General features: G+C 52.6%; 2 protein-coding genes and 1 long non-coding RNA gene across 6 annotated transcripts; 2 read left to right on the top strand and 1 right to left on the bottom strand.

The window, feature by feature from the left end:
• Positions 1 to 504: 504 nt before the first annotated feature.
• On the top strand, positions 505 to 6,815 carry Fbxo6 (F-box protein 6). 2 transcript variants are annotated; one of them, XM_037203175.1, is made up of 6 exons: positions 505 to 570; positions 2,676 to 3,083; positions 4,788 to 4,914; positions 5,327 to 5,422; positions 6,115 to 6,250; positions 6,387 to 6,815. In XM_037203175.1, the coding sequence occupies exons 2-6, from the start codon at positions 2,825 to 2,827 to the stop codon at positions 6,630 to 6,632; spliced, it is 864 nt and encodes a 287-aa protein (XP_037059070.1). In that variant the 5' UTR covers positions 505 to 570; positions 2,676 to 2,824; the 3' UTR covers positions 6,633 to 6,815. The 2 variants fall into 2 exon arrangements, with proteins under 2 accessions (XP_037059070.1, XP_028749440.1); XM_028893607.2 differs by lacking the exon at positions 505 to 570 and adding an exon at positions 826 to 924.
• Positions 6,816 to 6,913: 98 nt separating this feature from the next.
• On the bottom strand, positions 6,914 to 12,430 carry Mad2l2 (mitotic arrest deficient 2 like 2). Of its 3 annotated transcripts, none has more exons than XM_028893616.2 (8): positions 11,753 to 12,422; positions 11,553 to 11,671; positions 9,644 to 9,715; positions 9,061 to 9,161; positions 8,304 to 8,398; positions 7,932 to 8,005; positions 7,462 to 7,554; positions 6,914 to 7,266 (listed from the first exon to the last, which is right to left on the bottom strand). In XM_028893616.2, exons 1-8 carry the CDS (start codon positions 11,790 to 11,792, stop codon positions 7,225 to 7,227), a joined length of 636 nt encoding a protein of 211 aa, XP_028749449.1. In that variant the 5' UTR covers positions 11,793 to 12,422; the 3' UTR covers positions 6,914 to 7,224. The 3 variants fall into 3 exon arrangements, with proteins under 3 accessions (XP_028749449.1, XP_037059081.1, XP_028749448.1); XM_037203186.1 differs by having other exon boundaries at positions 6,929 to 7,266; positions 9,644 to 9,835; positions 11,753 to 12,430; XM_028893615.2 differs by lacking the exon at positions 9,644 to 9,715 and having other exon boundaries at positions 6,929 to 7,266; positions 11,753 to 12,425.
• Positions 12,431 to 13,494: 1,064 nt separating this feature from the next.
• On the top strand, positions 13,495 to 15,646 carry LOC119087479. The gene is made up of 2 exons (XR_005090955.1): positions 13,495 to 14,107; positions 15,076 to 15,646. It is a non-coding gene; the product is annotated as an uncharacterized LOC119087479 (long non-coding RNA).
• Positions 15,647 to 21,509: the final 5,863 nt, after the last annotated feature.

The raw sequence follows: 21,509 nt of genomic DNA, 5'->3' as shown, positions 1-21,509 counted from the left end.
CGCCTTTAATCCCAGCACTTGGGAGGCAGAGGCAGGAGGATCTTTGTGAGTTCGAGGCTAGCCTGGTCTACAGAGCAAGATCCAGGAAAGGCGCAAAGCTACACAGAGAAACCCTGTCGTGAAAATCAAAACAAACAAACAAAAAAAAATGTATTTCACTCAACAATAAAATAGATGGGGCTGAGCTGGAAGGGGCCAGCTCATCAGGTTCATCAGCCTCCTCCCTTGACCAGAATTAGTGACCTCTCCTTAGGCTGTATTCACCCTTCACAACCCCCGATGATTGCCTCAAATCGGCAATTGATAAATGTTTGTGTTAATTAACTTTGACTAGGACCAGAAAAGGGTTTTCTCCTTGAGAATCACTCAAGACCCAGAAAGAAACTGGACGCCAGGTGGTGGTGCAGGCCTTTAATCCCAGCGCGGGGGGGGGGGGGGGCAGATCTGAGAGTTTAGCCTGATCTACAGAGTGAGTTTCTGGACAGCCAGGGCCAAGTAGGAAGACCCTGTTCAACACACAAACAAACGAAACGGAAAACGTCCCGGCAAAGTAGAACTCCGGCCCTCCAGGTGAATGAGGACGGGGGTAGATCAAGTCCTGACTGGCGTGTGGTAGGGCTGGATTCCAGGTAGCGCTTCCTTCGCAGAAGGAGGAAGCAGGACCGAGCGAAAGCAGGCTGGTGAGCTGCCTGTCGCCTGGAGCGGGAGACCGAAGCCCAAGAAACCTCGGGTGTAGAGCCCTGGAAGCAGCGGCGTGGCGGTGGCCCCTAGGACCCTGAGCTCATCTTCTCACCGACGCGGAAGGCCGCTTGTCGGTGCATGACGCGAGTGGGAGGACGGGACGGGGCGGGGCGAGCGACAGAGGACCGCGTCGCCAAGGTCCAAGCCCGAGGCCCGGCAGAGCTGCGGCCGCCCGGTGCCCAGGTCGCGGCCGGGTGGGGGACGGGGACGGGGCTGGGAGGGGGTGGCGGTCACGCGCTCACGGGGAGGCTCGGGCCAGGCGCGATCCGTGTTCTCGAGTCCCGCGCCGGGACGCCGGGCCTGCTGTACGTACTCGAGTGTCCGGAATGGTGGCGACAGCGGCTTCCCCTTGGTGCAGAGAGCTTCAGGCGCTAGGGAGGGACATCCGCGCGTGACCGGGCCAGAGCCCGGCGTGGATTTTTCCACCAAGGCACACCAGGGGCACTGCCATCTCCTTTGCAAGGTGGTTTATTGTGGGAGAAAGTGTCATTGGGGCGGAATGCCATCGGGGCCACGGCAGTGGGAGACCCCCACTGAGCGCCCAGTGACTCACTGGTCTAGGCAGCTTTTAGGAGTTGCTTAAGTCTTTTAATCCATAGTTTACTTGGATTTGTCTTGGTTGTTTCTGAGGATGGAACCCGGGGCCTTCCGAATGCTAGATAATAAGCGTGCTACCAACCTGTCAGCCCCTCCGGAGCACAGGTTTCTGCTAGGCAAGTATCCACCCAATGAGTCACAGTCCCAGCTCTATTTACTTTTACTTTTTATTTCGAGACAGGTCGAAGTTGATCAGGCTCAGTTATCTGAGACTGTGGGGGTGTGCCACCATTGATATTTGTTTGTTTGTTTGTATTTTGACACATTTCTTAAATGTCTGTATCCTGCCTCCCTAACTAAGCATTTAAACAGGGCCCAGATCTCCTATGGTCCTTTCTTCCGCCATGGTTAAGAACTCCTCCAGGGCAAGGGTCAGTGTGCATCCGCCCTCCCGTGTTCTGGGACGAGTCCTCACAGGACCACCAGCAACCAGGAAAGCTTCAGAGTTTCTGTTTCCGGGAAAGTAGGTGGGAAAGCCTTTCCCCCAGGCGTAAGCACGAGTGCTCATTTGAGTGACAGCATAGAGCCTGATTCAGCCCACCCCCACACCTGGGGCGGATCCCCCGGTAACCTAAGAGCTTACCGACAGCCAGACACTCCCATTCTGATCTGCCCTGACGCCCAGGGCAGCATATCCGGCACCTGGGCATTAAGACGATGTTTTACTGGAGTGACGTCCTATCAAGACTAGACAGAGACCACGGAGTGGTACCGGAAGACTCTTTCCAGGTCAAGGGCCAACCGTCTCCAATACAAAGCAGTTTAGGGTGAGGAGTTACAGGCAGTTTCCTGTAACCAGGGCTGACTTAGAAATCTTGATCCTCTTTTCCCTACCTCCCAAGAGCTGGAATAACAGATTCACCACCAGACCCAGCTCCTAAACAATTATTTTTCAATGGAGAGAAGGAACGCCTTAAAAAATCTTTGTCTTTTTGTGGTTGTTTATACTTTTTGTTCCTTTTTTGAGGTGAAGTCTTGTTCTGCTGCCCAAACTGGCCTAGAACTGTTGGGCTCAAAGCCGGTGATCCAGGTCAGAGGTAGAGTGCTTGCCTAGCTTACATGAGACCTTCAGTTCCACCCCTAGCAATGCAAAGAACTTTTAAAAGCTTCATTTTGTTCTTGTGGTGCTTTTTGAAAACCAACCCAGGCGGACCTGACCTAGACTGTGAGTAGCCCAAGCAGTCTTCCTGCCTCAGCCTCCTGGATGCTTGTAGCACAAGCTGCTAAGTCCGGCACATGATCTGTATTTTCCAAATGCAGGTAGCAAGGTCCCTGCGGATCTCAAGGACCACACCCCACCCCCATCCTCTAAGTGCTTCTTCCTCTCTGGGTTTCAGGTCAGGGAAGACCTGCCTAACACGCTGCTCTAGACCCTGGTGAGAGGGGAGGAGGAGTCTTTCTCGGATCTTCTGCTACCGCTACCGCTCACCGCCACCGTCATCCCCTACCACTCCCAGGCCTGGGAGCATAGCTCCCTGTTGCTGCCATGGTCAACATCAACGAGCTGCCAGAGAACATTCTACTGGAGCTGTTCACCCACATCCCCGCCCGCCAGCTGCTGTGGAACTGCCGCCCGGTCTGCAGCCTCTGGCGAGACCTCATCGACGTGGTGACGCTCTGGAAGCGCAAGAGCCTGCGAGAGGGTTTCATCACCAAAGACTGGGACCAGCCGGTGGCTGACTGGAAGATCTTCTACTTCCTGTGCAGCCTGCAAAGGAACCTCCTTCGAAACCCATGTGCTGAAGGTGAGCTGGGGGGTGAGGCCCGGCTGCCCTGGAAGCCTCTTCTCTACTTTCCTGAAATCGGGGCCTTTGTTCTTGCTCTTCCACACGGCCTGCCATGTTCCTGTGTCTCTAATACTTACCACACTCTGGCTCCTTGTTGTTTGGACCTAGACCCTTCATCTATTAAATGCGCGTGGTTGGGGGATGTGAGCATGTGTCGGTCAGAGAGCAGATTGAGGGAGTTTGGTTCTCTCCTTCCACCATGTGGATCCTGGGGGGTCCTGGGGGTCCAATTCGGGTTCTCAGGCTTGGCAGCAAGCACACTTACCTGCCTAGCCACCTTCACCCCCTGGGCTGACACCTGAGCCGGGCGTGGCTGAGAACACCTTTAATCCCAGCACCCAGGAGAGGCAGAGGCAGGAGGATCTCTGTGAGTTCAAGGCCAACCTGATCTACACAGTGAGTTCTAGGACAGCCAGGGCTATATGGTGAGACTCTTGTCGTTGCGCCCCCCCCCCCAAAAAAAAAAGGTTAAGAAAGAGTTCTTGTCTGTATACTTTGAATGTCTGCCATTTTTCCCCGTCCTGGCTACGATTCTCAAAGGTCAGGCAAACAATGGGAGTAGAGTACTTGGGGCCCTGAAGTGTCACTTGGCTTAGTGCTCAGAACAGTCATCCTCTGAGGGTGACCAAGGCTCAGGCCAGTCTGAATGCACAGGCCGTGCCTCAGACACTCGATCTCCCTACTTGCCCCAGATTCCACTCAGAAGCTGCCCAGCCAGGCTGCCAGCTCAGCTCAGGTCACCTCACTGAGCCACTCTGCCGCTTTGCCTTTTATAAGGCCCCCATGTCTAGCCTTGCTCAGATCTCCCAGGGCTTTATCTCACGCCAGCCCAGCTCCTCGAATTCTCTTACTCCTTTGGTTCTATACTGGGGAGCCCCCCTAGAATACACAGAAACACTGTGAGCCTTTGGGGGATGGCGAGTGCAATGGCAGAGACTCTCACCTGGCGATGGTTCTGGGCCGTCATAAAGTAATACTCGCGCTTTCCGAGGTCTGCTATGCTTAGCCTGAAGGGGGGAAATCCCTGGATCTGACCCCATTCCTGAAGGTCCCTCACTACCACAGGACTCCTGCGGCTACCAACCCCCGGGGGACACCAATGTAGCATCTTGGCACTTGCCCAGGAGAAGGGTATTATCTAATGGTGTCGGAACAGTGGGTTCCTTTGGCCCCTAGGATCTGGGTCACATAGTTAACCAGGGCCGCCTCCTCCTAAATCTAGGAAAGCCAGTGGCCAGGTAAGCAGCCACATTGGGAAGAACTCCCATCAGGCCTAAGGTCGGCTCCGTCAGCAGGCCTTTTGTGATCGCATTCTCTAAGAAACACGGTCGGGGGGGCCCTGTGGCAATATGGAAACGTGAGGTCTGCTTCAGAATTTTTCATCCTATTGTTTGGGGCAAAGCAGGAAGGAGTAAGCCGGAAGCCAGAGGTGGGGGACACCAAGGCACAGATCATGCTCCTGGACTGGTGGGGTGCTAACCTTGGCTGCCGAGTACACTCTAGGAGATGCGAGCTCATTAATCCCTTTTGATGTCCACAACCCCCTTGAAGTCTCCCAGGACCAGACAGGGCCTCGAAGTTTCAAGTGTATACCTCAGGGCTGCAGCTGCAGCTGCTGGCAGAGTTCGAGGGGACTCTCACCTGTCCTTCCATCTTCCCCAGAGGACATGAGGTCATGGCAGATAGACTACAACGAGGGCGATGAGTGGAAGGTGGAGAGCCTCCCTGGGGAACACGGCAGAGACTTTCCTGACCCCAAGGTCAAGAAGTATTTTGTCACCTCTTACGGGTAAGCAATGATGTAGAGGAGGCTGTGCTAAAGGAAGAGTCAGGAGGACTCTGCCAAGTGCCAGGGTAAGTGAGGGCCTCTAGAAGTTCAAGGACGGGGTTCCAAACAGGGGTCCAAGAGCAGTGAACTTGGTGGTGGGTTGCTGGCAGTCGGGGAGATGGTTATCAGGTGGCCAGGAGCTCATTGAACAGAGTCAGGACAGAGTCAGCCACACTCCACAATATCCCATGGGATCAAATATTACCCAGGGAAAAGCAGATCTAACGCCCCATTTCCCTCAGATCCGAGGAGCTCTGCCCAGGGCCTGTCCTGGAGGGTGGGGGGTGTCTCCTGGGTTCCTTGAGCTATCTACCTGGCAAGGAAGGGCCCTGCTTAGCACACTGGCAATGCAAGTCTTCTCCTCTGTCCCCAGCATGTGCCTCAAGTCCCAGATGGTGGACCTCAAAGCTGAGGGCTACTGGGAGGAGCTGATGGACACCTTCCGGCCCGACATTGTGGTCAAGGACTGGTGAGTGGCCTATGTCCCCACCCCGTGTCTTCCCTCCTGCCCAGCCACTGCAACAGTTAACACAAAACTTCAGCTGTGTTTAGAGACGGCCACTGAGGCCTCAGATGAGCTAGCCGCCCTGGGACCAGAGGACTCCAGCCCTCCCTGAATTTTGTGGAGACTTATATAGCTTTCTTAGGCAGTGCCTCCCGCCCCCTCACTCTGGTTATCCCACACCTCTTATATTTATTTCTTTGGTGCTAGGGATGGAGCCCAGGACCTGTCTCAGGCTAAGCATACACTCTACTGCTAAGCTCCAACCTCAACCCCTCCTTATGGCCCTTTCCCAAGATCCCCCTCTGTGCCTACAATTATTGGCAAAAGACTCTGGGGGCCAAGTCTCTGAGGATAACGGAGCAAGCGCTGAGCCAGCCCATTGCACCGGTGGCTATCTACTATCTACTGTGCCATATGGTGACAGACATGGACAGACAGCATCTTCCCAGAAAGCCATTTTGGTTTTCAAACTCACCCCTTTTCTTGGGTGGGAAAACTGAGGCAATATGTAGACAGATGCTTCTCCGGGACACAGGGACATAAGGAATATAGAGCCAGCTGGCAGTCTCAGACAGAGGGGTGCTTACAGATAGGAGCCGTCCTTAGAGCCAGCCTTCAGAGGCAGGGGTGCTCACCCTTTATTCCATCCTCCCTAGGTTCGCCCCCAGAGCGGACTGTGGCTGCACCTATCACCTCCGGGTACATCTGACCTCAGCTGACCACATCGTCTTGGCCTCCTTTGAGCCCCAACCTGTGACCATCGAACAGTGGAATGATGCCACGTGGAGGGAGGTGAGACCCTGCCTGCTTGCCCTGCCACTCACTCTCCCAGGACCAGGCTGTTAAGGAACAAGGGGCAGTTAAGTGTTCTGCAGGGCTAGGCTGCTCCTCCTCCGTGTCTCAACAGTTCCTTCCCCTCTCTCCCCAGGTCTCTCACACCTTCTCTGACTACCCTCCAGGCGTCCGACACATCCTTTTTCAACACGGGGGCCAGGACACCCAGTTCTGGAAAGGCTGGTACGGCCCCCGCGTCACCAACAGCAGCATCATAATCAGCCACAGGACGGCCAAGAACCCCGCCCCTGCCAGAGCTCTGCCGGAAAACACTGTAGTAATAGGAGGAAGATACCCCCCAACTTTGGCTCCAGAAACCCTAATGGTAGACTTTCTCTGAGAGCCATCTGCCCCCCTCCGCTGGGGTCTGCTTTGCAAAGCAAAGTCTGGCAAGAGTTTAGTGGGCAGTCAGGTCCCCCATCCCATGAGCACCTGCCCTACGACCTCCAGCAAACCCATCAACTCAGCAGTGATTTACAGTCACAGAGCTTTGACATTTTGTTGTAATAAATGTTTTCAGTAAGTCCAGCCTGGTTTGGGGTTTACAGGTGGGGTTGTTAACACTCTTGTGGAGAAACAGTCCCTCCCCAGAGCAGCTTCCCTGTACCTGCCTTCTCCCGTTTTGGTTAATGACAATGCAGTCAGCCCTTTGGGGCCCCTTTATTAACGATAACTCACAGCACAGTATTCAGATGGACAGCGGTGGCCGGCTGAGCCCCAGGAGGCTGCTGAGAAAGGGTGTCTGTCCAGGCATTCTTCCCTGGCCTCCTGGGAAGGCTGCCTCACCGAGGCAAGCAGGACTGAGCAGCCCAACCAGAGGGGCAGCCACATGTCAAGGCGATAAGAGCACTTGGAGTCAGGGGGCCCTGCAGCACCGCCCTGGGCTGGGGCCCCAGAGTGGGACAGCTGGGCACCAGGTGGCGGGCACGCCCTCAGCTGTTTTTATGAGCTCGCTCTTCCACATAGAGCTGCATCTAGTAGAGAAGGGGCTTTGGTCAGTCCATGAGGTGCCCGTCTGCCCGCTCATGGAAGACTCAGGAAGGGATGGAAGGTAGAGGACCCCCCCCACCCCCAAACCTTGGACAGCACACTCTCTAGCCTGGAATTAGCTCTGGGCCCTGAGTCTCCTAAATGAGGCTTCCTCCATCCCCTGACCCCTGAAAGCTCACCTTTAAAATGTCCGACGTCATGGTTTTTAGGGGTATCAGCCGGGGGTCATGCATGTGGACATCCTGTTCATCTGCCAGGATCCACGGGAAGTCCTAGGATGGGATCAAGTGAGGGTTACAAGGGGTCACACCTCAATCAGTCCTCACTCTGCTAACCCTCCCCTCCAGTTACTACGCGGGAGGGGGGCGGGGTGCTGAGAACCCAAGCAATTTACATTCCCAGCGTGGTTCTAAAGTGATTCTGAAACCAAAGGGTACAGCCCCTCTCTGGAGAACTCTGTTCAGAAGAGCCAAGGTGAGCCAGCTGCTCACCACCTGGCACTACTGTGATTCTTCTCAGTACACACTGGGGTGCACACGGGATGTGGTCAGGTGGGTAAACTACAGGGGAGCCCACTTGATGCCAGGCGCTGCCGTAAACAACAGTGCCAGCCACAGGCAGCACCCTGAAATTGTACACACACACACACCTTGATGACCTGTATCTTCTCCATGTTTCGAGTGGCAGCTTCTCTTGTGTGCACAAGGACTGTGAATGTGCAGCCTGCAGAAGGGATGCTTGGTCAAGGTCAAAGGTCAGTGGCCTCAGGATCCCACTGGACCAGGCTTCCTCCCACCTCCCTCACTGGCTGGGCAGCGCCACCCACAAGATGCAAAGTGTAGCCAATGGCAAAGACAGTGTCAATGGGAGCCTGAAATGTAGTAGAATCAGCCCTGGAGAGATGAACTCTCGGGTGCTGAGGGCGGGGAGAAGAGGGGAGCTCAGGGCAGCTAAGTAGGAAGAAGACAGGCATGCCGCGGTATGGTAACCAAGGAAACACTGAGGGAGTGGGGCATCACACCTGGAGGGTTGTGGTCCAGGACAGCGTCACACACACTGATCTTCAGGATGAAGGCCCGCAGCAGCTGCTCCACGTGAGACAGTAGGGAGTCTGAACTGGGAATGGGAAAGGACGTCTCCCATTCTGTCATGCTCCTCTGCCGCCCCCAGCACACCGTGTGCTCGCCAAACACCTTCGGTGCCAGAGAGAGCCAGCCCAGTCCCACCCACCTGACAGAATGGAGAGGAGTGCAGGGGTCCCTTTGGGCAGTTCTAATATTCAGCTAGATAGAGGACACCCAGGACACAGCTCAAGCCCCTGCATACTTCAGGACCCCAAGACAGGAAGAGAAAGGGCTTGTTTGAGGCCGCCTAGCCAGGGGACAGGTTAACTCCCCATTCCAGTGCCCTTACCTCAGCAAAGAGAGCAAGTAGCTGAGTAGGTACCACAGACACCATGGTAACCAGTCTCAACTTGGTCAGAGTCCTGGGCTTTACAATCACTGGGTGACACCACACAGGTCACCTCTCAGGACCCTGGTTTCTCCATCTACACAATAAGGCTAAGGACTAACATTAACCTCTTCCTGGGATGTTTCAGGGGTGACATAGGGTGACCCTGTTACCTCTGTACCATTCCCAAAGGTTTGTGGCCAGTGTGTCTCAGATCCTAACAGTATGTATTGCCATTTCAGGGTCTTTACTAAGGTAATGTGGAGCTGGTAGAGGGGTCCCTGTGAGAGATTGCAGCAGCCAGCTGAGGGACGGTGACAACTCACCTGATGGACAGCAAGGGCGGCTGAGTGATCTCAAAGACAAACTTCTCCACTGGACGGTGTTCCTTATCCAAAATCACCACCACTACCTTCTCCACATCATTCTGTAAGCACAGGAACCCCTGCTCCAGAGATGCACAGGGCCCAGGCAGTGGTGGGACAGGGCACTGGCTAAGGCTACCTGGAGCCTGGCAAGCAGAGGTGCAGGCTGGCTCCCAAGACATGATGATACAGGCCAGTGGAGATGCCTGGAGGTCCCCCAACAAGCCTCAGACCAGGACAAGATAAAGTAGAAAAAACCCAGGGGGGGCCCAGCCCAGAGAGAATGGGAAGCAGGGATGCAGGGATGGGACAGACCATGGGGACATGAAAAGAACCAGATCTTCCAGGGCAGGCCCCACCCAGATCTGGCCCAACTAATCCACCCCAGATGTGACCTACACGCCCCAGGACCTGCTAGCTGGGGGTGGTCTTCAGAGTGAAGCTTCTGGTTGTTAAAGATATGGGCACTCCCCACAGAGTCAGCCCAGAAGTAAGGAGGAACAGATGGGGTGTGGAGCGTCCGTTAGGACCGGGGCCCCCTCACCTTCTCCAGGAGTGGTTTGACGCAGTGAAGCGTGTCCTGGATGTACTGGTTCAGCTCCGGGTGACAGGACATCTGCACACAACCCCACAGGGCTGCTGAAGCCCAAGGCAGGAATGGGGGAGCACCAACAACCCACACACATACACATGCCGGTTTCTGGACAAACAGCAGCCATTCCCCAGGTCTCCCTGCCTGAGAGACCCAACACATCACCATGATGCTAAGAACTATGGATGAATTTATCCCTGGACAGATACTCAAAGACAGGCACCCCATCTCAGCACTGGCATTTGGCATTAACATTAAGAGGCTGTGTGGGGCCAGGCTGCAGAGCTTCACGCCTTTAATCCAGCACTTGGGAAGCAGAGACAGGTGGATCTCCTGAGTTCAGGGCCAGCCTGGTCTACAGAGTGAGTTCCAGGACAGTAAGGGCTACACAGAGAAACACTGTCTCAAAAGACAAAACAAAAAGAAAAAAACCTGTGTAGGGCCAGGCATGGTGGCAGACACCTTTAATACCAGGCAGAAGCAGGCAGATCTCCTAAGTTCAAGGCCAGCCTACGCAAGGGCTATACAGAGAGGCTATCTGGGAGAGCTGAAGGGGAAGAGCTGTGTGGCCACAGGCAAATGACTTAATATCTCTGAGCTTAATGATGTCATCTGGGAAGATCTAATAAAGGTGACCATTGAATGAGACTGCTGGTGCACAGAGGTGCTTCGTAGCTGTTTGTTTCCATCTACCGCCTCCCAGGATTTGGAGGTCGTAATTCTCAGGTTGACTGACTGACTACAATGGGAGGGACTTGGAGGGACTTGGGAGGGAGACAGCATATCTACTGTCTCACCTTTGAAACCCAGGAGCCAAGCAGGGTGGCCCACATCTTTAATCCCAGCATTTAGGAGGCAGACAGATCTCTGAGTTCAAGGATAGCCAGGGCCATACTGAGAAACCTTGTCTCAGAAAACAAAATAAAAAACAGGAAGCTTGGTAAAGATCTCTGGTAATCCTAGGATGCAGGAGAATCAGGAGTTCAAGGCCAGCCTCAGTTTCCTAACAACTCCGAGCCCAGGCTAGACTATGTGAGGTCTGGATTTAAAAGGGGGGCAGGGTGGGGTGGGTGTGGGTGGAGAAATACCTCAGCAGTTAAGAGCGATTGTCACTCAGCCACCAGAGTCAGGTCCCCAGTGCCCACCTTAGGCATCTTACAAATGCCAAGGGTTCCCATGCCCCTTCTAGCCTCAGAGGGCACCCTACATACAAACACACAGACACATGCCCATACACATATAATTAATATAAATCTTAAAAAGTAAAAAGCTTGCCAGGCGGTGGTGGTGCACGCCTTTAATCCCAGCACTTGGGAGGCAGAGGCAATGAGTTCCAGGACAGGCTCCAAAGCTACAGAGAAAGCCTGTCTCGAAAAAACAATAAACAAACAAACAAACAAACAGCTAGGTATGGTGGCTCACGCCTTCATTCACAGCACTAGGGAGGCAGAGGCAGGAGGATTTCTGTGAAAATCACGGAAAATCACCTGAGGCCAATCTGATCTACATAGTGGGAAATCCAAACCAGCCATGCCTACACGGTAGCACTCTATCTCAAATAAGTAATAATGATTTTTTTTTTAAATCTAAAATTTAGAGTTTAGGGAGAATGCGGAGAGAAAGAAACTGCTAAGCACTGTGGGAATGCTCTACCCAAGCCAAGGTTCCCAGCCTGGAAACCCCTTTAAAATGAAAGCTTGGAATAGCTCTTATCCAGGGTCCCTATTCCATCTGCAGTCAGGACGGAAAAGCCAGGCAGTAAGAGACAGGAGGCTGTCGGTTATCTGCCTCCGTTGGGGAGTGAGGGAGCTTGTAGGCAGAAAAAAAAGGTTTTTAAATCCAGCCGGCCACCGGGGCTCACCTGAACCGGCACGTTGTACTTCTTGCGCTTCTGGAAGATGCCCACTGGGTAGACCTCGCGCACATAGAGGATCAGGTGCACGGCCACCTCCAGGAACTCGGAGAGCACGTCGGCCACCACTGTGGAGAAGGCACAGTTGATGAGCACGACTCCGGCCAGGACCACCCCCACCCTACCGCCCTGCAGGCCCAGATCCCTACCTTGGCCAAAGTTGAGGTCTTGGCGCGTGAGCGTGGTCATCCTTGGCCGCCTGGGGGAGGGCGCGGAGGTTGTCAGCAGGGACCCACGGCACCCCGCCCCGCACGCGGGAAACGCAGCCCGGTCGGGGAAGCCCCACCCCCTGAGCGGCCGGATCCCTCCCGGCGGAAATCCCGCCCTCTCGCGCTCCTCTCCGCTTGCCGGCTCCGGCTTCGGCCTCAGGTTCGAAACTTTGCTCGGGCGACTGGAGCCACCGGCCGGGACCCTCCGCAGGTCCCCCAGTATCCCCTGGCCTCAGAAACCACCGTGATGCTCCCGCGGAACCAGCGCGGCCGTCGATCACGCCCACCCCTGAAGCTGTCCAATCCGGGCCTCGCCCTGCTGGGAGAGGCGGAGCAGCCTCGGGGCGGGGCTTAGGGGCGGAGACCCGCCTGAGCGACAGGGATCTCAGGAGAGTAAGCTAAGCCGCCTTTGGACTTCAGGTGGGAGAGATAAAGAGATTTCGGTGGGCTCTACACAGGATCGCTGTGTTCCTCGCTCCCGGGCATTTTCTCTTTAGTAGCTGCAAGTGAGTGCCAGCTGCAAAGCACAGCTGGGGACCACGGGAGGGCAGCGACATCTGCTGCTAGTCCAGAGCCAGCGTCCCCGGAGTCTCAGCTTGCCCAACCGAAAGCGAATCCGCAGGCTTGGGGGCGGGGATAGGGGAGGTCTGAGATGTACCCGAGACGCTCCACCCCCACCCGGAACCTAAGTGCTATGGGGCTTGACCTCCCTAAAGAATTAAATGTCCCACGATTTCTTCACAATAGCTGATCTTTGGAAGCAGCAGCCGAGCGCTAGGAGCCTGGGCAGGGTGTCTGTGGATTGACTCACTAAATCCCCAGAATACGTGTGGATTCCTGTCTATCTTCTTTCTGCTGATGAGTCTAATGAGGACTTGCCTATGTCACACAGCTAGTTGAGGGACGAGAAGTAGTGCTGCTCCAGGGTCCTACCTGCAGAAGCACGGACTCAGTTCCAGAAGAGCCAAAAGGGCCTCAGATCATTTTAGTAGTACGAGAATTACATCCATAATATGGAACCATTTTATGTAACAAACCCCGATTTCTATTTATTTATGTGCGTGGGCGTTTTGTCTGCCTCTCTGATTGGACACTACGTGAGTACTTGGTGCAGGTAAAGGCCAGAAGAGGGCGTCCGATCTCATGGAACTGGAGTTATAGATGGCTGTGAATCGCAAATTGAACCCCACCCCCAACACCCAACACCCCGTTCCCTGTCCTCTGGAAAAGCAGCCAGGGCTCTTAAACCATCTCTCTATCCCCCCAAACTCTGATTTATATTAATTCCTTCATTAGCTCTAGGAGCTAAATATTGCCTTTACAGCTCCACTCTATAGATGTAAAACAGGCCCAGGAATGTTCCTTCATTCACTGAAGCCACACGGGTAGAAGATGTTCCAACATTAGGTGAGAATTCAGTTTAACGCACAGCCTTCTATAACAGATAGGAAAACGGAGGTTGGAGTTACAGGTGACAAGGCGGGCCTAGAAACCAAGAGAACTTAGACCAGTGGTCCTCAGCCTGGGAGATGCGACCCCTACGTGGGTCGTCGAACGACCCTTTCACAGGGGTCCCGTATCAGATATTCTGTATATCAGATATTTACATTAAGATTCATAACAGTAGTCAAATTTCAGTTATGAAGTAGCAATGAAAATAATTTTATGATTGGGGTCACCACAACATAATGAACTGTATTCAAGGGTCGCAGCATTAGGAAGGTTGAGGACCACTGGCTTGGACTCTGCCCTCCAAAGGTATTAGAGTTGTCTCAGTCTGTCTCCACAGAGAATGTTGCTTTAAAGCTCATCCCTGCATCCTCCTTCCCAGAAGCTTTCAAACCCATATTTACATCCTTCTCATGGGAAGAGATAAGTAGCAGGCCAGAGGTAGGATTAGCCCAAAATATGAGCAAAGCAGTTTTCAAAATGCAAACCTAGAAAGTCTGTACCTCAGCCCCCAGGGACCCTATTAAACCCTGGCTGTCCAGCTGCCCTGATTGCCTGACCAGGGCAGGCTTACAGCAGTGCTCCGCTCTCTAACAAGCTCCCCGGGAACTTGTATGCCCAAGAAAATGTGGGAGCTGCCAGCAGAGTTTGCCTGCATTCTGTAACATGTCAGGGCTGAACCCAGTAGGACGGCTGGTTTGGCTTTAGGAACTGATACACCTGTCGGTGGCACAGCAGTTCTGCCCACATCACACCGTGTCTGACAGAGCCCCTTCCGCACAGAGCTGGCCGGGCAACTCACAGCCTTGAGATTTGCAGACCTGAGTGCCGTGAGATTTCAGCATGGTGGGTTGGGGAATGCCAGAGTCTGCCTTTATCCACCCCACCCCGCCCCCAGCTTCTGAAGATCATTTTCATTACTGATGTGGGTGGGGTGGGGGGAGATTCTGAGGTAACATGGGACCAGCTGGGGACCTCTGCCTGTAACTCTGCAGCGCCTGGGATTTCTTTCATGTTAGTCATAGCAGCATGATGGATGGCCAGAGGACTGAGATTGCATTATGGGGGAAGTTATTGTTTTTGAATCCCCATTTGGTAGGAGCCTGTTTTTCAATGTTATTTTCGTGTTTCTCACCATAAGGACACTATGTCATGGGGGCGGGGGCTGGGAAGGAAAGTCACATGTCAAGAAGAAAAGAGAGTGTATGTGTTTGCTATCTAGAGCAGATCCCTGGGGGCCCTCAATGAGGATGGAGGTAAAATCACTCCCAAGAGATACAGGAATGGAAAAAGAGAAGGCAGACCATAAAAAAGATGTGAACACCAGCCCTGTAAGGATTAAGCCTCCACTGATGTGCCAAAGGATTCTCAGAGTGTGCTAACCAAACACACAAAGAGTGAACTGGGCAAAACACTTGTCAATGCTGTGTGCAGACTTGCAAGATGCTTCTGTAGCCAATTTCTTGTCCACAGAAGGGATCACAAAAGCATCATCTGGGCAGGTGAGATGGCTCAGCAGGTAAAGGGGCTTGCCACCAACCCTGACAACCTGAGTTCAATCCCCAGGACCCACATGTGGAAGGAGAGAACCGACTCCCACAAGTACACATGCTACTTCTCTCTCTCTCTCTCTCTCTCTCTCTCTCTCTCTCTCTCTCTCTCTCTCTCTCTCTCTCTCTCTCTCTGTGTGTGTGTGTGTGTGTGTGTGTGTCTGTCTGTCTGTCTGTCTGCCTCTGTTTCTCAATAAATAAATAAATGTAAAAAATAAATTAAACTAATTAATAAAGGGTCCGAATCTTTCCCATTTGTCTCAGGTTCCCAGGACAACAAACACATGGGACAGGAAAAGAGAGAGGGAACCAGCCACACGAAGCCTGGTGGCAGTCCCGGGACCATGATGATGCTCTACCCAGCTGCTTGGCCTGTTTGGAGAAGAGACCAGCTCAGGTTTTCCAGGAACATGTGTCAAGGGAATGACTAAAAAGAAGGGGGAAGAGGACGTGATCGCAAGGGCTCCTGCCCAGTGGCCTGATCTGTGCTCCAGCTTCCTTACAAAGATTAAGCTATGACTCTGATACCAGCAGAGCCAGAGTGTGGGCTGGCCCTCCAGGAGCCCACCACACCTACTGCCCACCTATGTGTCCACTTGCTTCTCTCCACCACCCAGATGCTCATCAAGCCTCAGCTTGCTCATCTGTGAAGTGGGAAACTATGGATCCAGTCCCCCGGGGTTATCTGGACATGGTGGCCTACTCTTTGAGTCCTGGCACCCAGGAGGCAGGAAGAGTGACACAAAGTGCAGGCCAGTCAGAGCTACAGAGTCTTTCCCCAAAATCAGTTAAGATAAAATTCTGTTTTGGATTTTTTAAAAATTTTGTGTATGAATGCTTTGCCTATCTGTGTATATGTGTACCATACGTGTCTGGCACCTGCAGAGGTCAGAAGAGTACCCTCTTCTGATTCCCTGGAACTGGAGTTATGGGTGGTTCTGAGCCATCATATGCATGCTTAGAATCGAACCCAGGACCTCAGCAAGAGCAATGAGTGCTCTAAACCACCAAGCCATGTCTCCAGCCCAAAATAAAAACAAAATTGCCGGGCGGTGGTGGAACACACCTTTAATCCCAGCACTCAGGAGGCAGAGTCAGGTGGATCTCTGTGAGTTCGAGGCCAGCCTGGTCTACAGATCGAGATGCAGGACAGGCACCAAAACTACACAGAAAACCCGTCTTGAAAAAAACAACAAAACAAAACAAAAAAATGAAACAAAATTCTATACAATTGAGTAAATATTTATAAATAGACAGTGCATAAATGGTCAACTAGTGGCTGTATGACAGCACTATTAAGATCTACCCGGGACTGATGAGCCTGACAAATGAGGTCAACCCCCAGAAGCCACGTGATGCAAGAAGAGCACCCACTCCAGCCAGTCGTTTTCACACACACACACACACACACACACACACACACACACACACAAACATATAAAAACGAAGATTTAAAAAACAGAAAAGATCTACACAGACCATCAGGCATGGTGGCACAGACCTGAAATCCCAGCACTGGTGAGGCAGAGGCAAGAATAGCTCTGAATCTGAGGACCGCCCAGTCTACTACGCGGAGAGTCCAGGCCGGCTGAAGCAGTGCAGTGAAACTCTGTCTCAAAAATAAAACCCAACACAGACTACTTAAGCCCTCAGGAGGACCACAGTGGATAAATGATCTTGCCTTTCAAATGATGTCCTGAGGCTGGGGTGTAGCTAGGTTGGTAGAATGCATTCCTAACACGCACGAAACCCTCAGTTTGGTCCCCAGCATCTTATAACCTGGGTGATGTGGTGGAACACACCTGTAATCTTACCACTCAAGTAGAGACAGGGGGACGAGAAGTTCAAGGTTATCTTCAGCTACATAGTGAGTTCAAGGCCAGCCTAAGACTCACAAACTGAGTCTCGAACAAACGAACAAAAGCTATCTTCTCTATCCTTAGCATCCTCCTTTGCCCATTTCCATTTCTTGAGGCAACAGACAGGCCCCCTGGATGCTCTAGGGGGAAATGGACACATCTTCATGGCATGAGATGCATGAAGATGACAAGTAGTGACCAGCAGACAATCCTTCCAATCTCACTTGGCTTTCTGGAGGAGAGCCTGGCATACACAACTGCTCCAGATCCTCGGATCCGGGCCCACCTCCAAGGCACACCAAAGCTTCCACTTCGGAACAGTGACACTGGACAGCTTCCAAGCCTTCAGTTAGCACACAGTCCACACACACCAATCCCTCCGTGGATGTGCTAGCCTGGCTGGTCACAGAGCCACCATGATGGGCTGTGAGGATAGCTTTAGAAGTACCTGGATCAGCTGGTCAGTGGTGGCGCACGCCTTTTATCCTAGCACTCGGGAGGCAGAGGTAGGCAGATCTCTGTGAGTTCGAGGCCAGCCTGGACTACCAAGTGAGTTCCAGGAAGGGCGCAAAGCTACACAGAGAAACCCTGTCTCGAAAAACCAAAATAAATAAATAAATAAATAAAAATAAAAAAGAAGTACCTGGATCAAGGAAGGTATTTCTGGAGAGGATCCACCGAGGCAGAGAAGATCCACCCTGAATGTGGGTGGCATTATTCCATGGTCCAGGGACGTGGAAAGAATGTCTTCCATCATGTGAACTGCTCATTTCCGCTCTTGCCTCCCACCAGGATGCCCCAAACCCTCTGAAAACATGAGCTAAACTGGATGCTTCCTCCCTTAGGTTATTTCTTTCAGGGATCTTGTCACAGTGACTACAAAGGTTCATTGTAGCACCTTTGACTTCCACTCAGAGAAATGCAGAGACTCTATCTGCCCTACTATGTGTCCTGTGTATCCTCTGAGGCCACCATCCTGGGCCAGATCAGCTGCCATTTTTTAATAACTTTTTCCTTTTCTTTTCTTTTTTTGATTTTTCGAGACAGGGTTTCTCTGTGCAGCCCTGGCTGTCCCGGAACTCACTCTGTAGTCCAGACTGGCCTTGAACTCACAGAGATCCACCTGCCTCTGCCCCCCAAGTGCTGGGATTAAAGGCATGCACCACCACTGTCCTGCTAAGGAATAACTTCTTCACTGAAAAATAATTCATAAATCATAAAGCTTACATTTTTCTCTATGTATTTCAGTGGATTTTAGGACAGTTACAGAGTCAGGCATCATCCACTACCTAATTCCAGAACATTTTCATCAATCAAAACAATAAGCAAAAAATCAGGCCAGCAAGCTGGCCCATATAAGGTGGAAAGAGAAAATCAACTCCTGAAAGCTGTCTTCTGACCTCTACACATGCATGGTGGCTTCTACACATATGCATGCATTTGGGTACACACACACACAATAATAATAATAATAATAATAATAATAATAATAATAATAATAGGGGCTGAAGAGACTGCTCAATGGTTAAGAGCACTTCCAAAGAACATGGGTTCTTTCCGAGCACCTACATGGCAGCTCACCACTGTCTGTAACTTCACACAGATACATAGGCGGGCAAAACACCAATGCACATAAAATAAAAATAAATAATAATAATAATAATGTTAATTTTTAAAAAAGAGGGGTAGGAGAGATGGCTCAGCAGTTAAGAGCACTTGTTGCTCTTGCAAAGACCCCCCCCATTGGTTCTAAGCATCCACATGGTAGCTTACAGCCACCTGTGACTCTAGTTCTAGGGGATCCAAGACCCTATTCTGGCCTCCATGGGTAGGTATTACATTCACATGGTTCACAAACATACATGTAGGCAAAAACTAAAACACTTAAAATAAAAAGAAATTTACAGTGGGTGGTGGTGGCACACCCCTGTAATCGGAGTATGAGGTCAGCCTGGTCTACAGAGTGAGTTTCAGGACAGCCAGGGCTAAACAGAGAAACCCTGTCTCAAAAACAAAAACAAATAAACAAAAATGCAATTGGACTTCTGGCGTTTCTTATATCTAGCTTGTTTAGCTCAGCTTAATGTTTACAGGGTTTATCCAGATAGATAGACAGACAGACAGATAGATATGTGTATGTATGTATCATTTCTTTTTTATTTGTTGTTATTAATATATATATATGTGTGTATATATATATATATATATGCTAGGACTTGAACCCTGATCCTTGTATTTGCTAGGCAAGTGCTCTACCATTGAACCACATCCCCAACCCTACTTCAGTCCCTTTAATTAATTAATTTTTGTTGTTGTTTGTTTATTGGGAGGTATGCACCATTGCACCTGTGTGAAGGCCAAAGGACAATTTGGGGTCACTTCTCTTTTTCCACCATGTGGGTCTTGGGGTTCAAATTCAGGTTGTCAGGCTAGGAGCCTGGTTGCTGCCCCCCTCATTCCTTTTTAGAACCAACTAACATCCCCTTGTACTGATCACAGTGTACCCTCTTATCTGTTGATGGTCTGTCTGCTTTGGCCAATCAACTGCCCCATTTTACAGATAGGGAAACTGAGGCCCCAAGTCACCATAATCTGGATGGGGCAGGAGCCTAGTCCCCTCCTGTGTCATTCTGGAAGAGCCTGGGGAACAGAGTCTCATAGTTGGGCAACAGGCAGAGTAACATTTGAAACAACCTCCAGGGGGCTTCTGTGTGCTGTGAGTGTATACCAGGCCACTGCCTGATCCTTGAAGAGGGTCACACCTGTTCACTGCTCCCTCCCTAAGTCCAGGCACTTCTCTGCTGTAGGTCCTCACTGCTCTACATGTTTTGCTTTTATTTTTGTTTGTTGTTGTTTGTTCATTTGTTTTTTTTTTTTGAGACAAGAGCTCTCTACATCTGCTGTCCTGGAACCCACTGTATAGACTAGGCTGGCCTTGAACTCACAGCAATCTACCTGCCCCTGCTTTCTGAGGGCTAGGATTAAAGTATGCACCATAAGCCCAGTGCTTTTGATTTTTAAAGATTTATTTGTTTCAGGCTGGAGAGATGGCTCAGTGGTTAAGAGCACTGCCTGCTCTTCCAGAGGACCCAGGTTCAGTTCCCACATGGCAGCTCACAACTGTCTGTAACTCCTCTTCCAGGGGGATCCAACACCCTCACACAGGCATACATGCAGGCAAAACACCAATGTATATAAATTGCAAATAAATAAATTCTAAGAATATTTATTTGTTTCTATGTGTGTTTGCCTGCATGACTGCCTACACACCTCTGGTGTGTCTGAAGAGGGAGGCCAGAAGAGGGCATCAGACCCTCTGGAACTGGAGTTAAAGGGTGGTTGTGAGGCTGCCATGTGGGTGCTAGGAACTAAACTGCGTTTGCTTTTGACTCTAGTACAATCCATTTTCAAGCTCCGGAGTCATAATGAAGCTGTGTTCAGTAGGTACTCACAGAAGCAGTGATTTGAACCTTCCAGCTAGTAAGCACCTCGTCTTCGAGAGCCATTCTGTGTCCGCTATGGCCATGTGATAATCTCACAATGGCAGTGGCCTCATTTCCCTGGAGCCTCTCCTTGGGCTGGGAGGTTCAGAACATTTTTCTTACACAGACCACGGCCTTTAAAGCCCAAGTTCCCTACAATGACGCGCTCCAAGAAGTTAGATCATTTGCCGGAGCTTTGGCACCGGAGGAGGAACCCAGGCCTCTTGCCTGAAGCGGAGCGGCGTTCCTAAACATCTAAAGCCACAATCTGTCACACTGGAAATGGAAACCTCTCCCGCTTCCCACGTGCCGGGTCCGCCCACTACTCTCTGATCTTTGCAATGTCGGCGGCCCTATTGACCCCGTTGTGAGTTATGGGGGCCGTGGGACCCGTAACCCAGCATTCTCGGACTCCCAGGGTCGGCAGGACATGGCACCCCGAGCGGTGATGGATGAGCCGCCCTGAGGGCTGGCTTTGTCCGGATTGGGTTGAACTGAGTAGCCCACAAAGCCGGCTAGGGACATGAGAGTAAGGAGAAGCTGACTGACTGTGCTGACTCTGTGTGTGTGTGTGTGTGTGTGTGTGTGTGTGTGTGTGTGTGTGTGTGTGTGTGTGTTGGGGGGGTGTCTCTCTCCTTCCCAGGGGGCATAGATGAGCCATCCATACCCAGGTGAGGTCCGATCACTTTGAGGTTCTCATGCACACCCTCTTGGTAAAGGGACTTCTCTGAGAACCTCCCCCACTCCGCGCACTTTCTCAGTCTACAAAGGCCGCACCGCTGTCTGTCCCGCCTTCCCTGCCGCGGGCATTTCTTCCGTCCCATTTGACAGCCTAGGCGGAATAATCCTTTTGGGGACCCTGCCGGCTCCTGCCCCGTCAGACGCGGCCGCAGCTGAGCGCGCAGCCTGGATCTATTGTTGAAGGGGAGGGGGATCCGCCAGGGACGCCCCGCCGCTGCCCTTTGTCGCCCGCTGCCCCGCGGGGCCGCTCCAGATGCGCCACCGCTGCCCGGTGTCCCACCCGTCCCACGCGCCCCGGGGCCGCGCCGAGGTGGCTCTTACGCACCGGGAGGAGAGGGCCCGCCTCGCCCGGTGCCCACACGGCCGCGGGGCTGCGCCCGCCTTTGTCTGCCTCCTTTGTCTGCCCCGCGCCCTGGCGGCGGCGCCAAGGCCTCGAGGGAGCGGGCGGCGATCGGCGAGCGCAGCTGGCTAGGGCGCGGCGCCCGCAGCGCACCGGGCTCGGCCGGGCCAGGGGCTGGCCCTCGGCGGGGGTCGCGGAGTCCCCGGCCCCTCCTACGTCCCCTCCCTGAGCGCCGTCCCCGCCCCTCGCTCACTCCCTCCCTCGCAGCCCCGCGCA

The sequence above is a fragment of the Peromyscus leucopus genome, chromosome 2 (genome assembly GCF_004664715.2).
Source record: "Peromyscus leucopus breed LL Stock chromosome 2, UCI_PerLeu_2.1, whole genome shotgun sequence".
NCBI classification, from domain to species: Eukaryota; Metazoa; Chordata; class Mammalia; order Rodentia; family Cricetidae; genus Peromyscus; species Peromyscus leucopus.
The sequence above is the reverse complement of the archived record's forward strand: the minus strand, read 5'-3'. Positions and strand labels throughout refer to the sequence as shown.

What these genes read in the sequence shown, in the direction of transcription:
- Mad2l2 (XM_037203186.1), bottom strand. Translation starts at nt 11,792, where the DNA reads ATGACCACGCTCACGCGCCAAGACCTCAACTTTGGCCAAG. An exon ending in CCGCCCTTGCTGTCCATCAG is followed by an intron (nt 8,399 to 9,060) that starts GTGAGTTGTCAC and finishes TCCCATTCCCAG; the next exon opens with TTCAGACTCCCTACTGTCTC. An exon ending in TGACGTCGGACATTTTAAAG is followed by an intron (nt 7,267 to 7,461) that starts GTGAGCTTTCAG and finishes CTTCTCTACTAG; the next exon opens with ATGCAGCTCTATGTGGAAGA.
- Fbxo6 (XM_037203175.1), top strand. Translation starts at nt 2,825, where the DNA reads ATGGTCAACATCAACGAGCTGCCAGAGAACATTCTACTGGAGCTGTTC. An exon ending in TATTTTGTCACCTCTTACGG is followed by an intron (nt 4,915 to 5,326) that starts GTAAGCAATGAT and finishes CTCTGTCCCCAG; the next exon opens with CATGTGCCTCAAGTCCCAGA. An exon ending in GACATTGTGGTCAAGGACTG is followed by an intron (nt 5,423 to 6,114) that starts GTGAGTGGCCTA and finishes CATCCTCCCTAG; the next exon opens with GTTCGCCCCCAGAGCGGACT.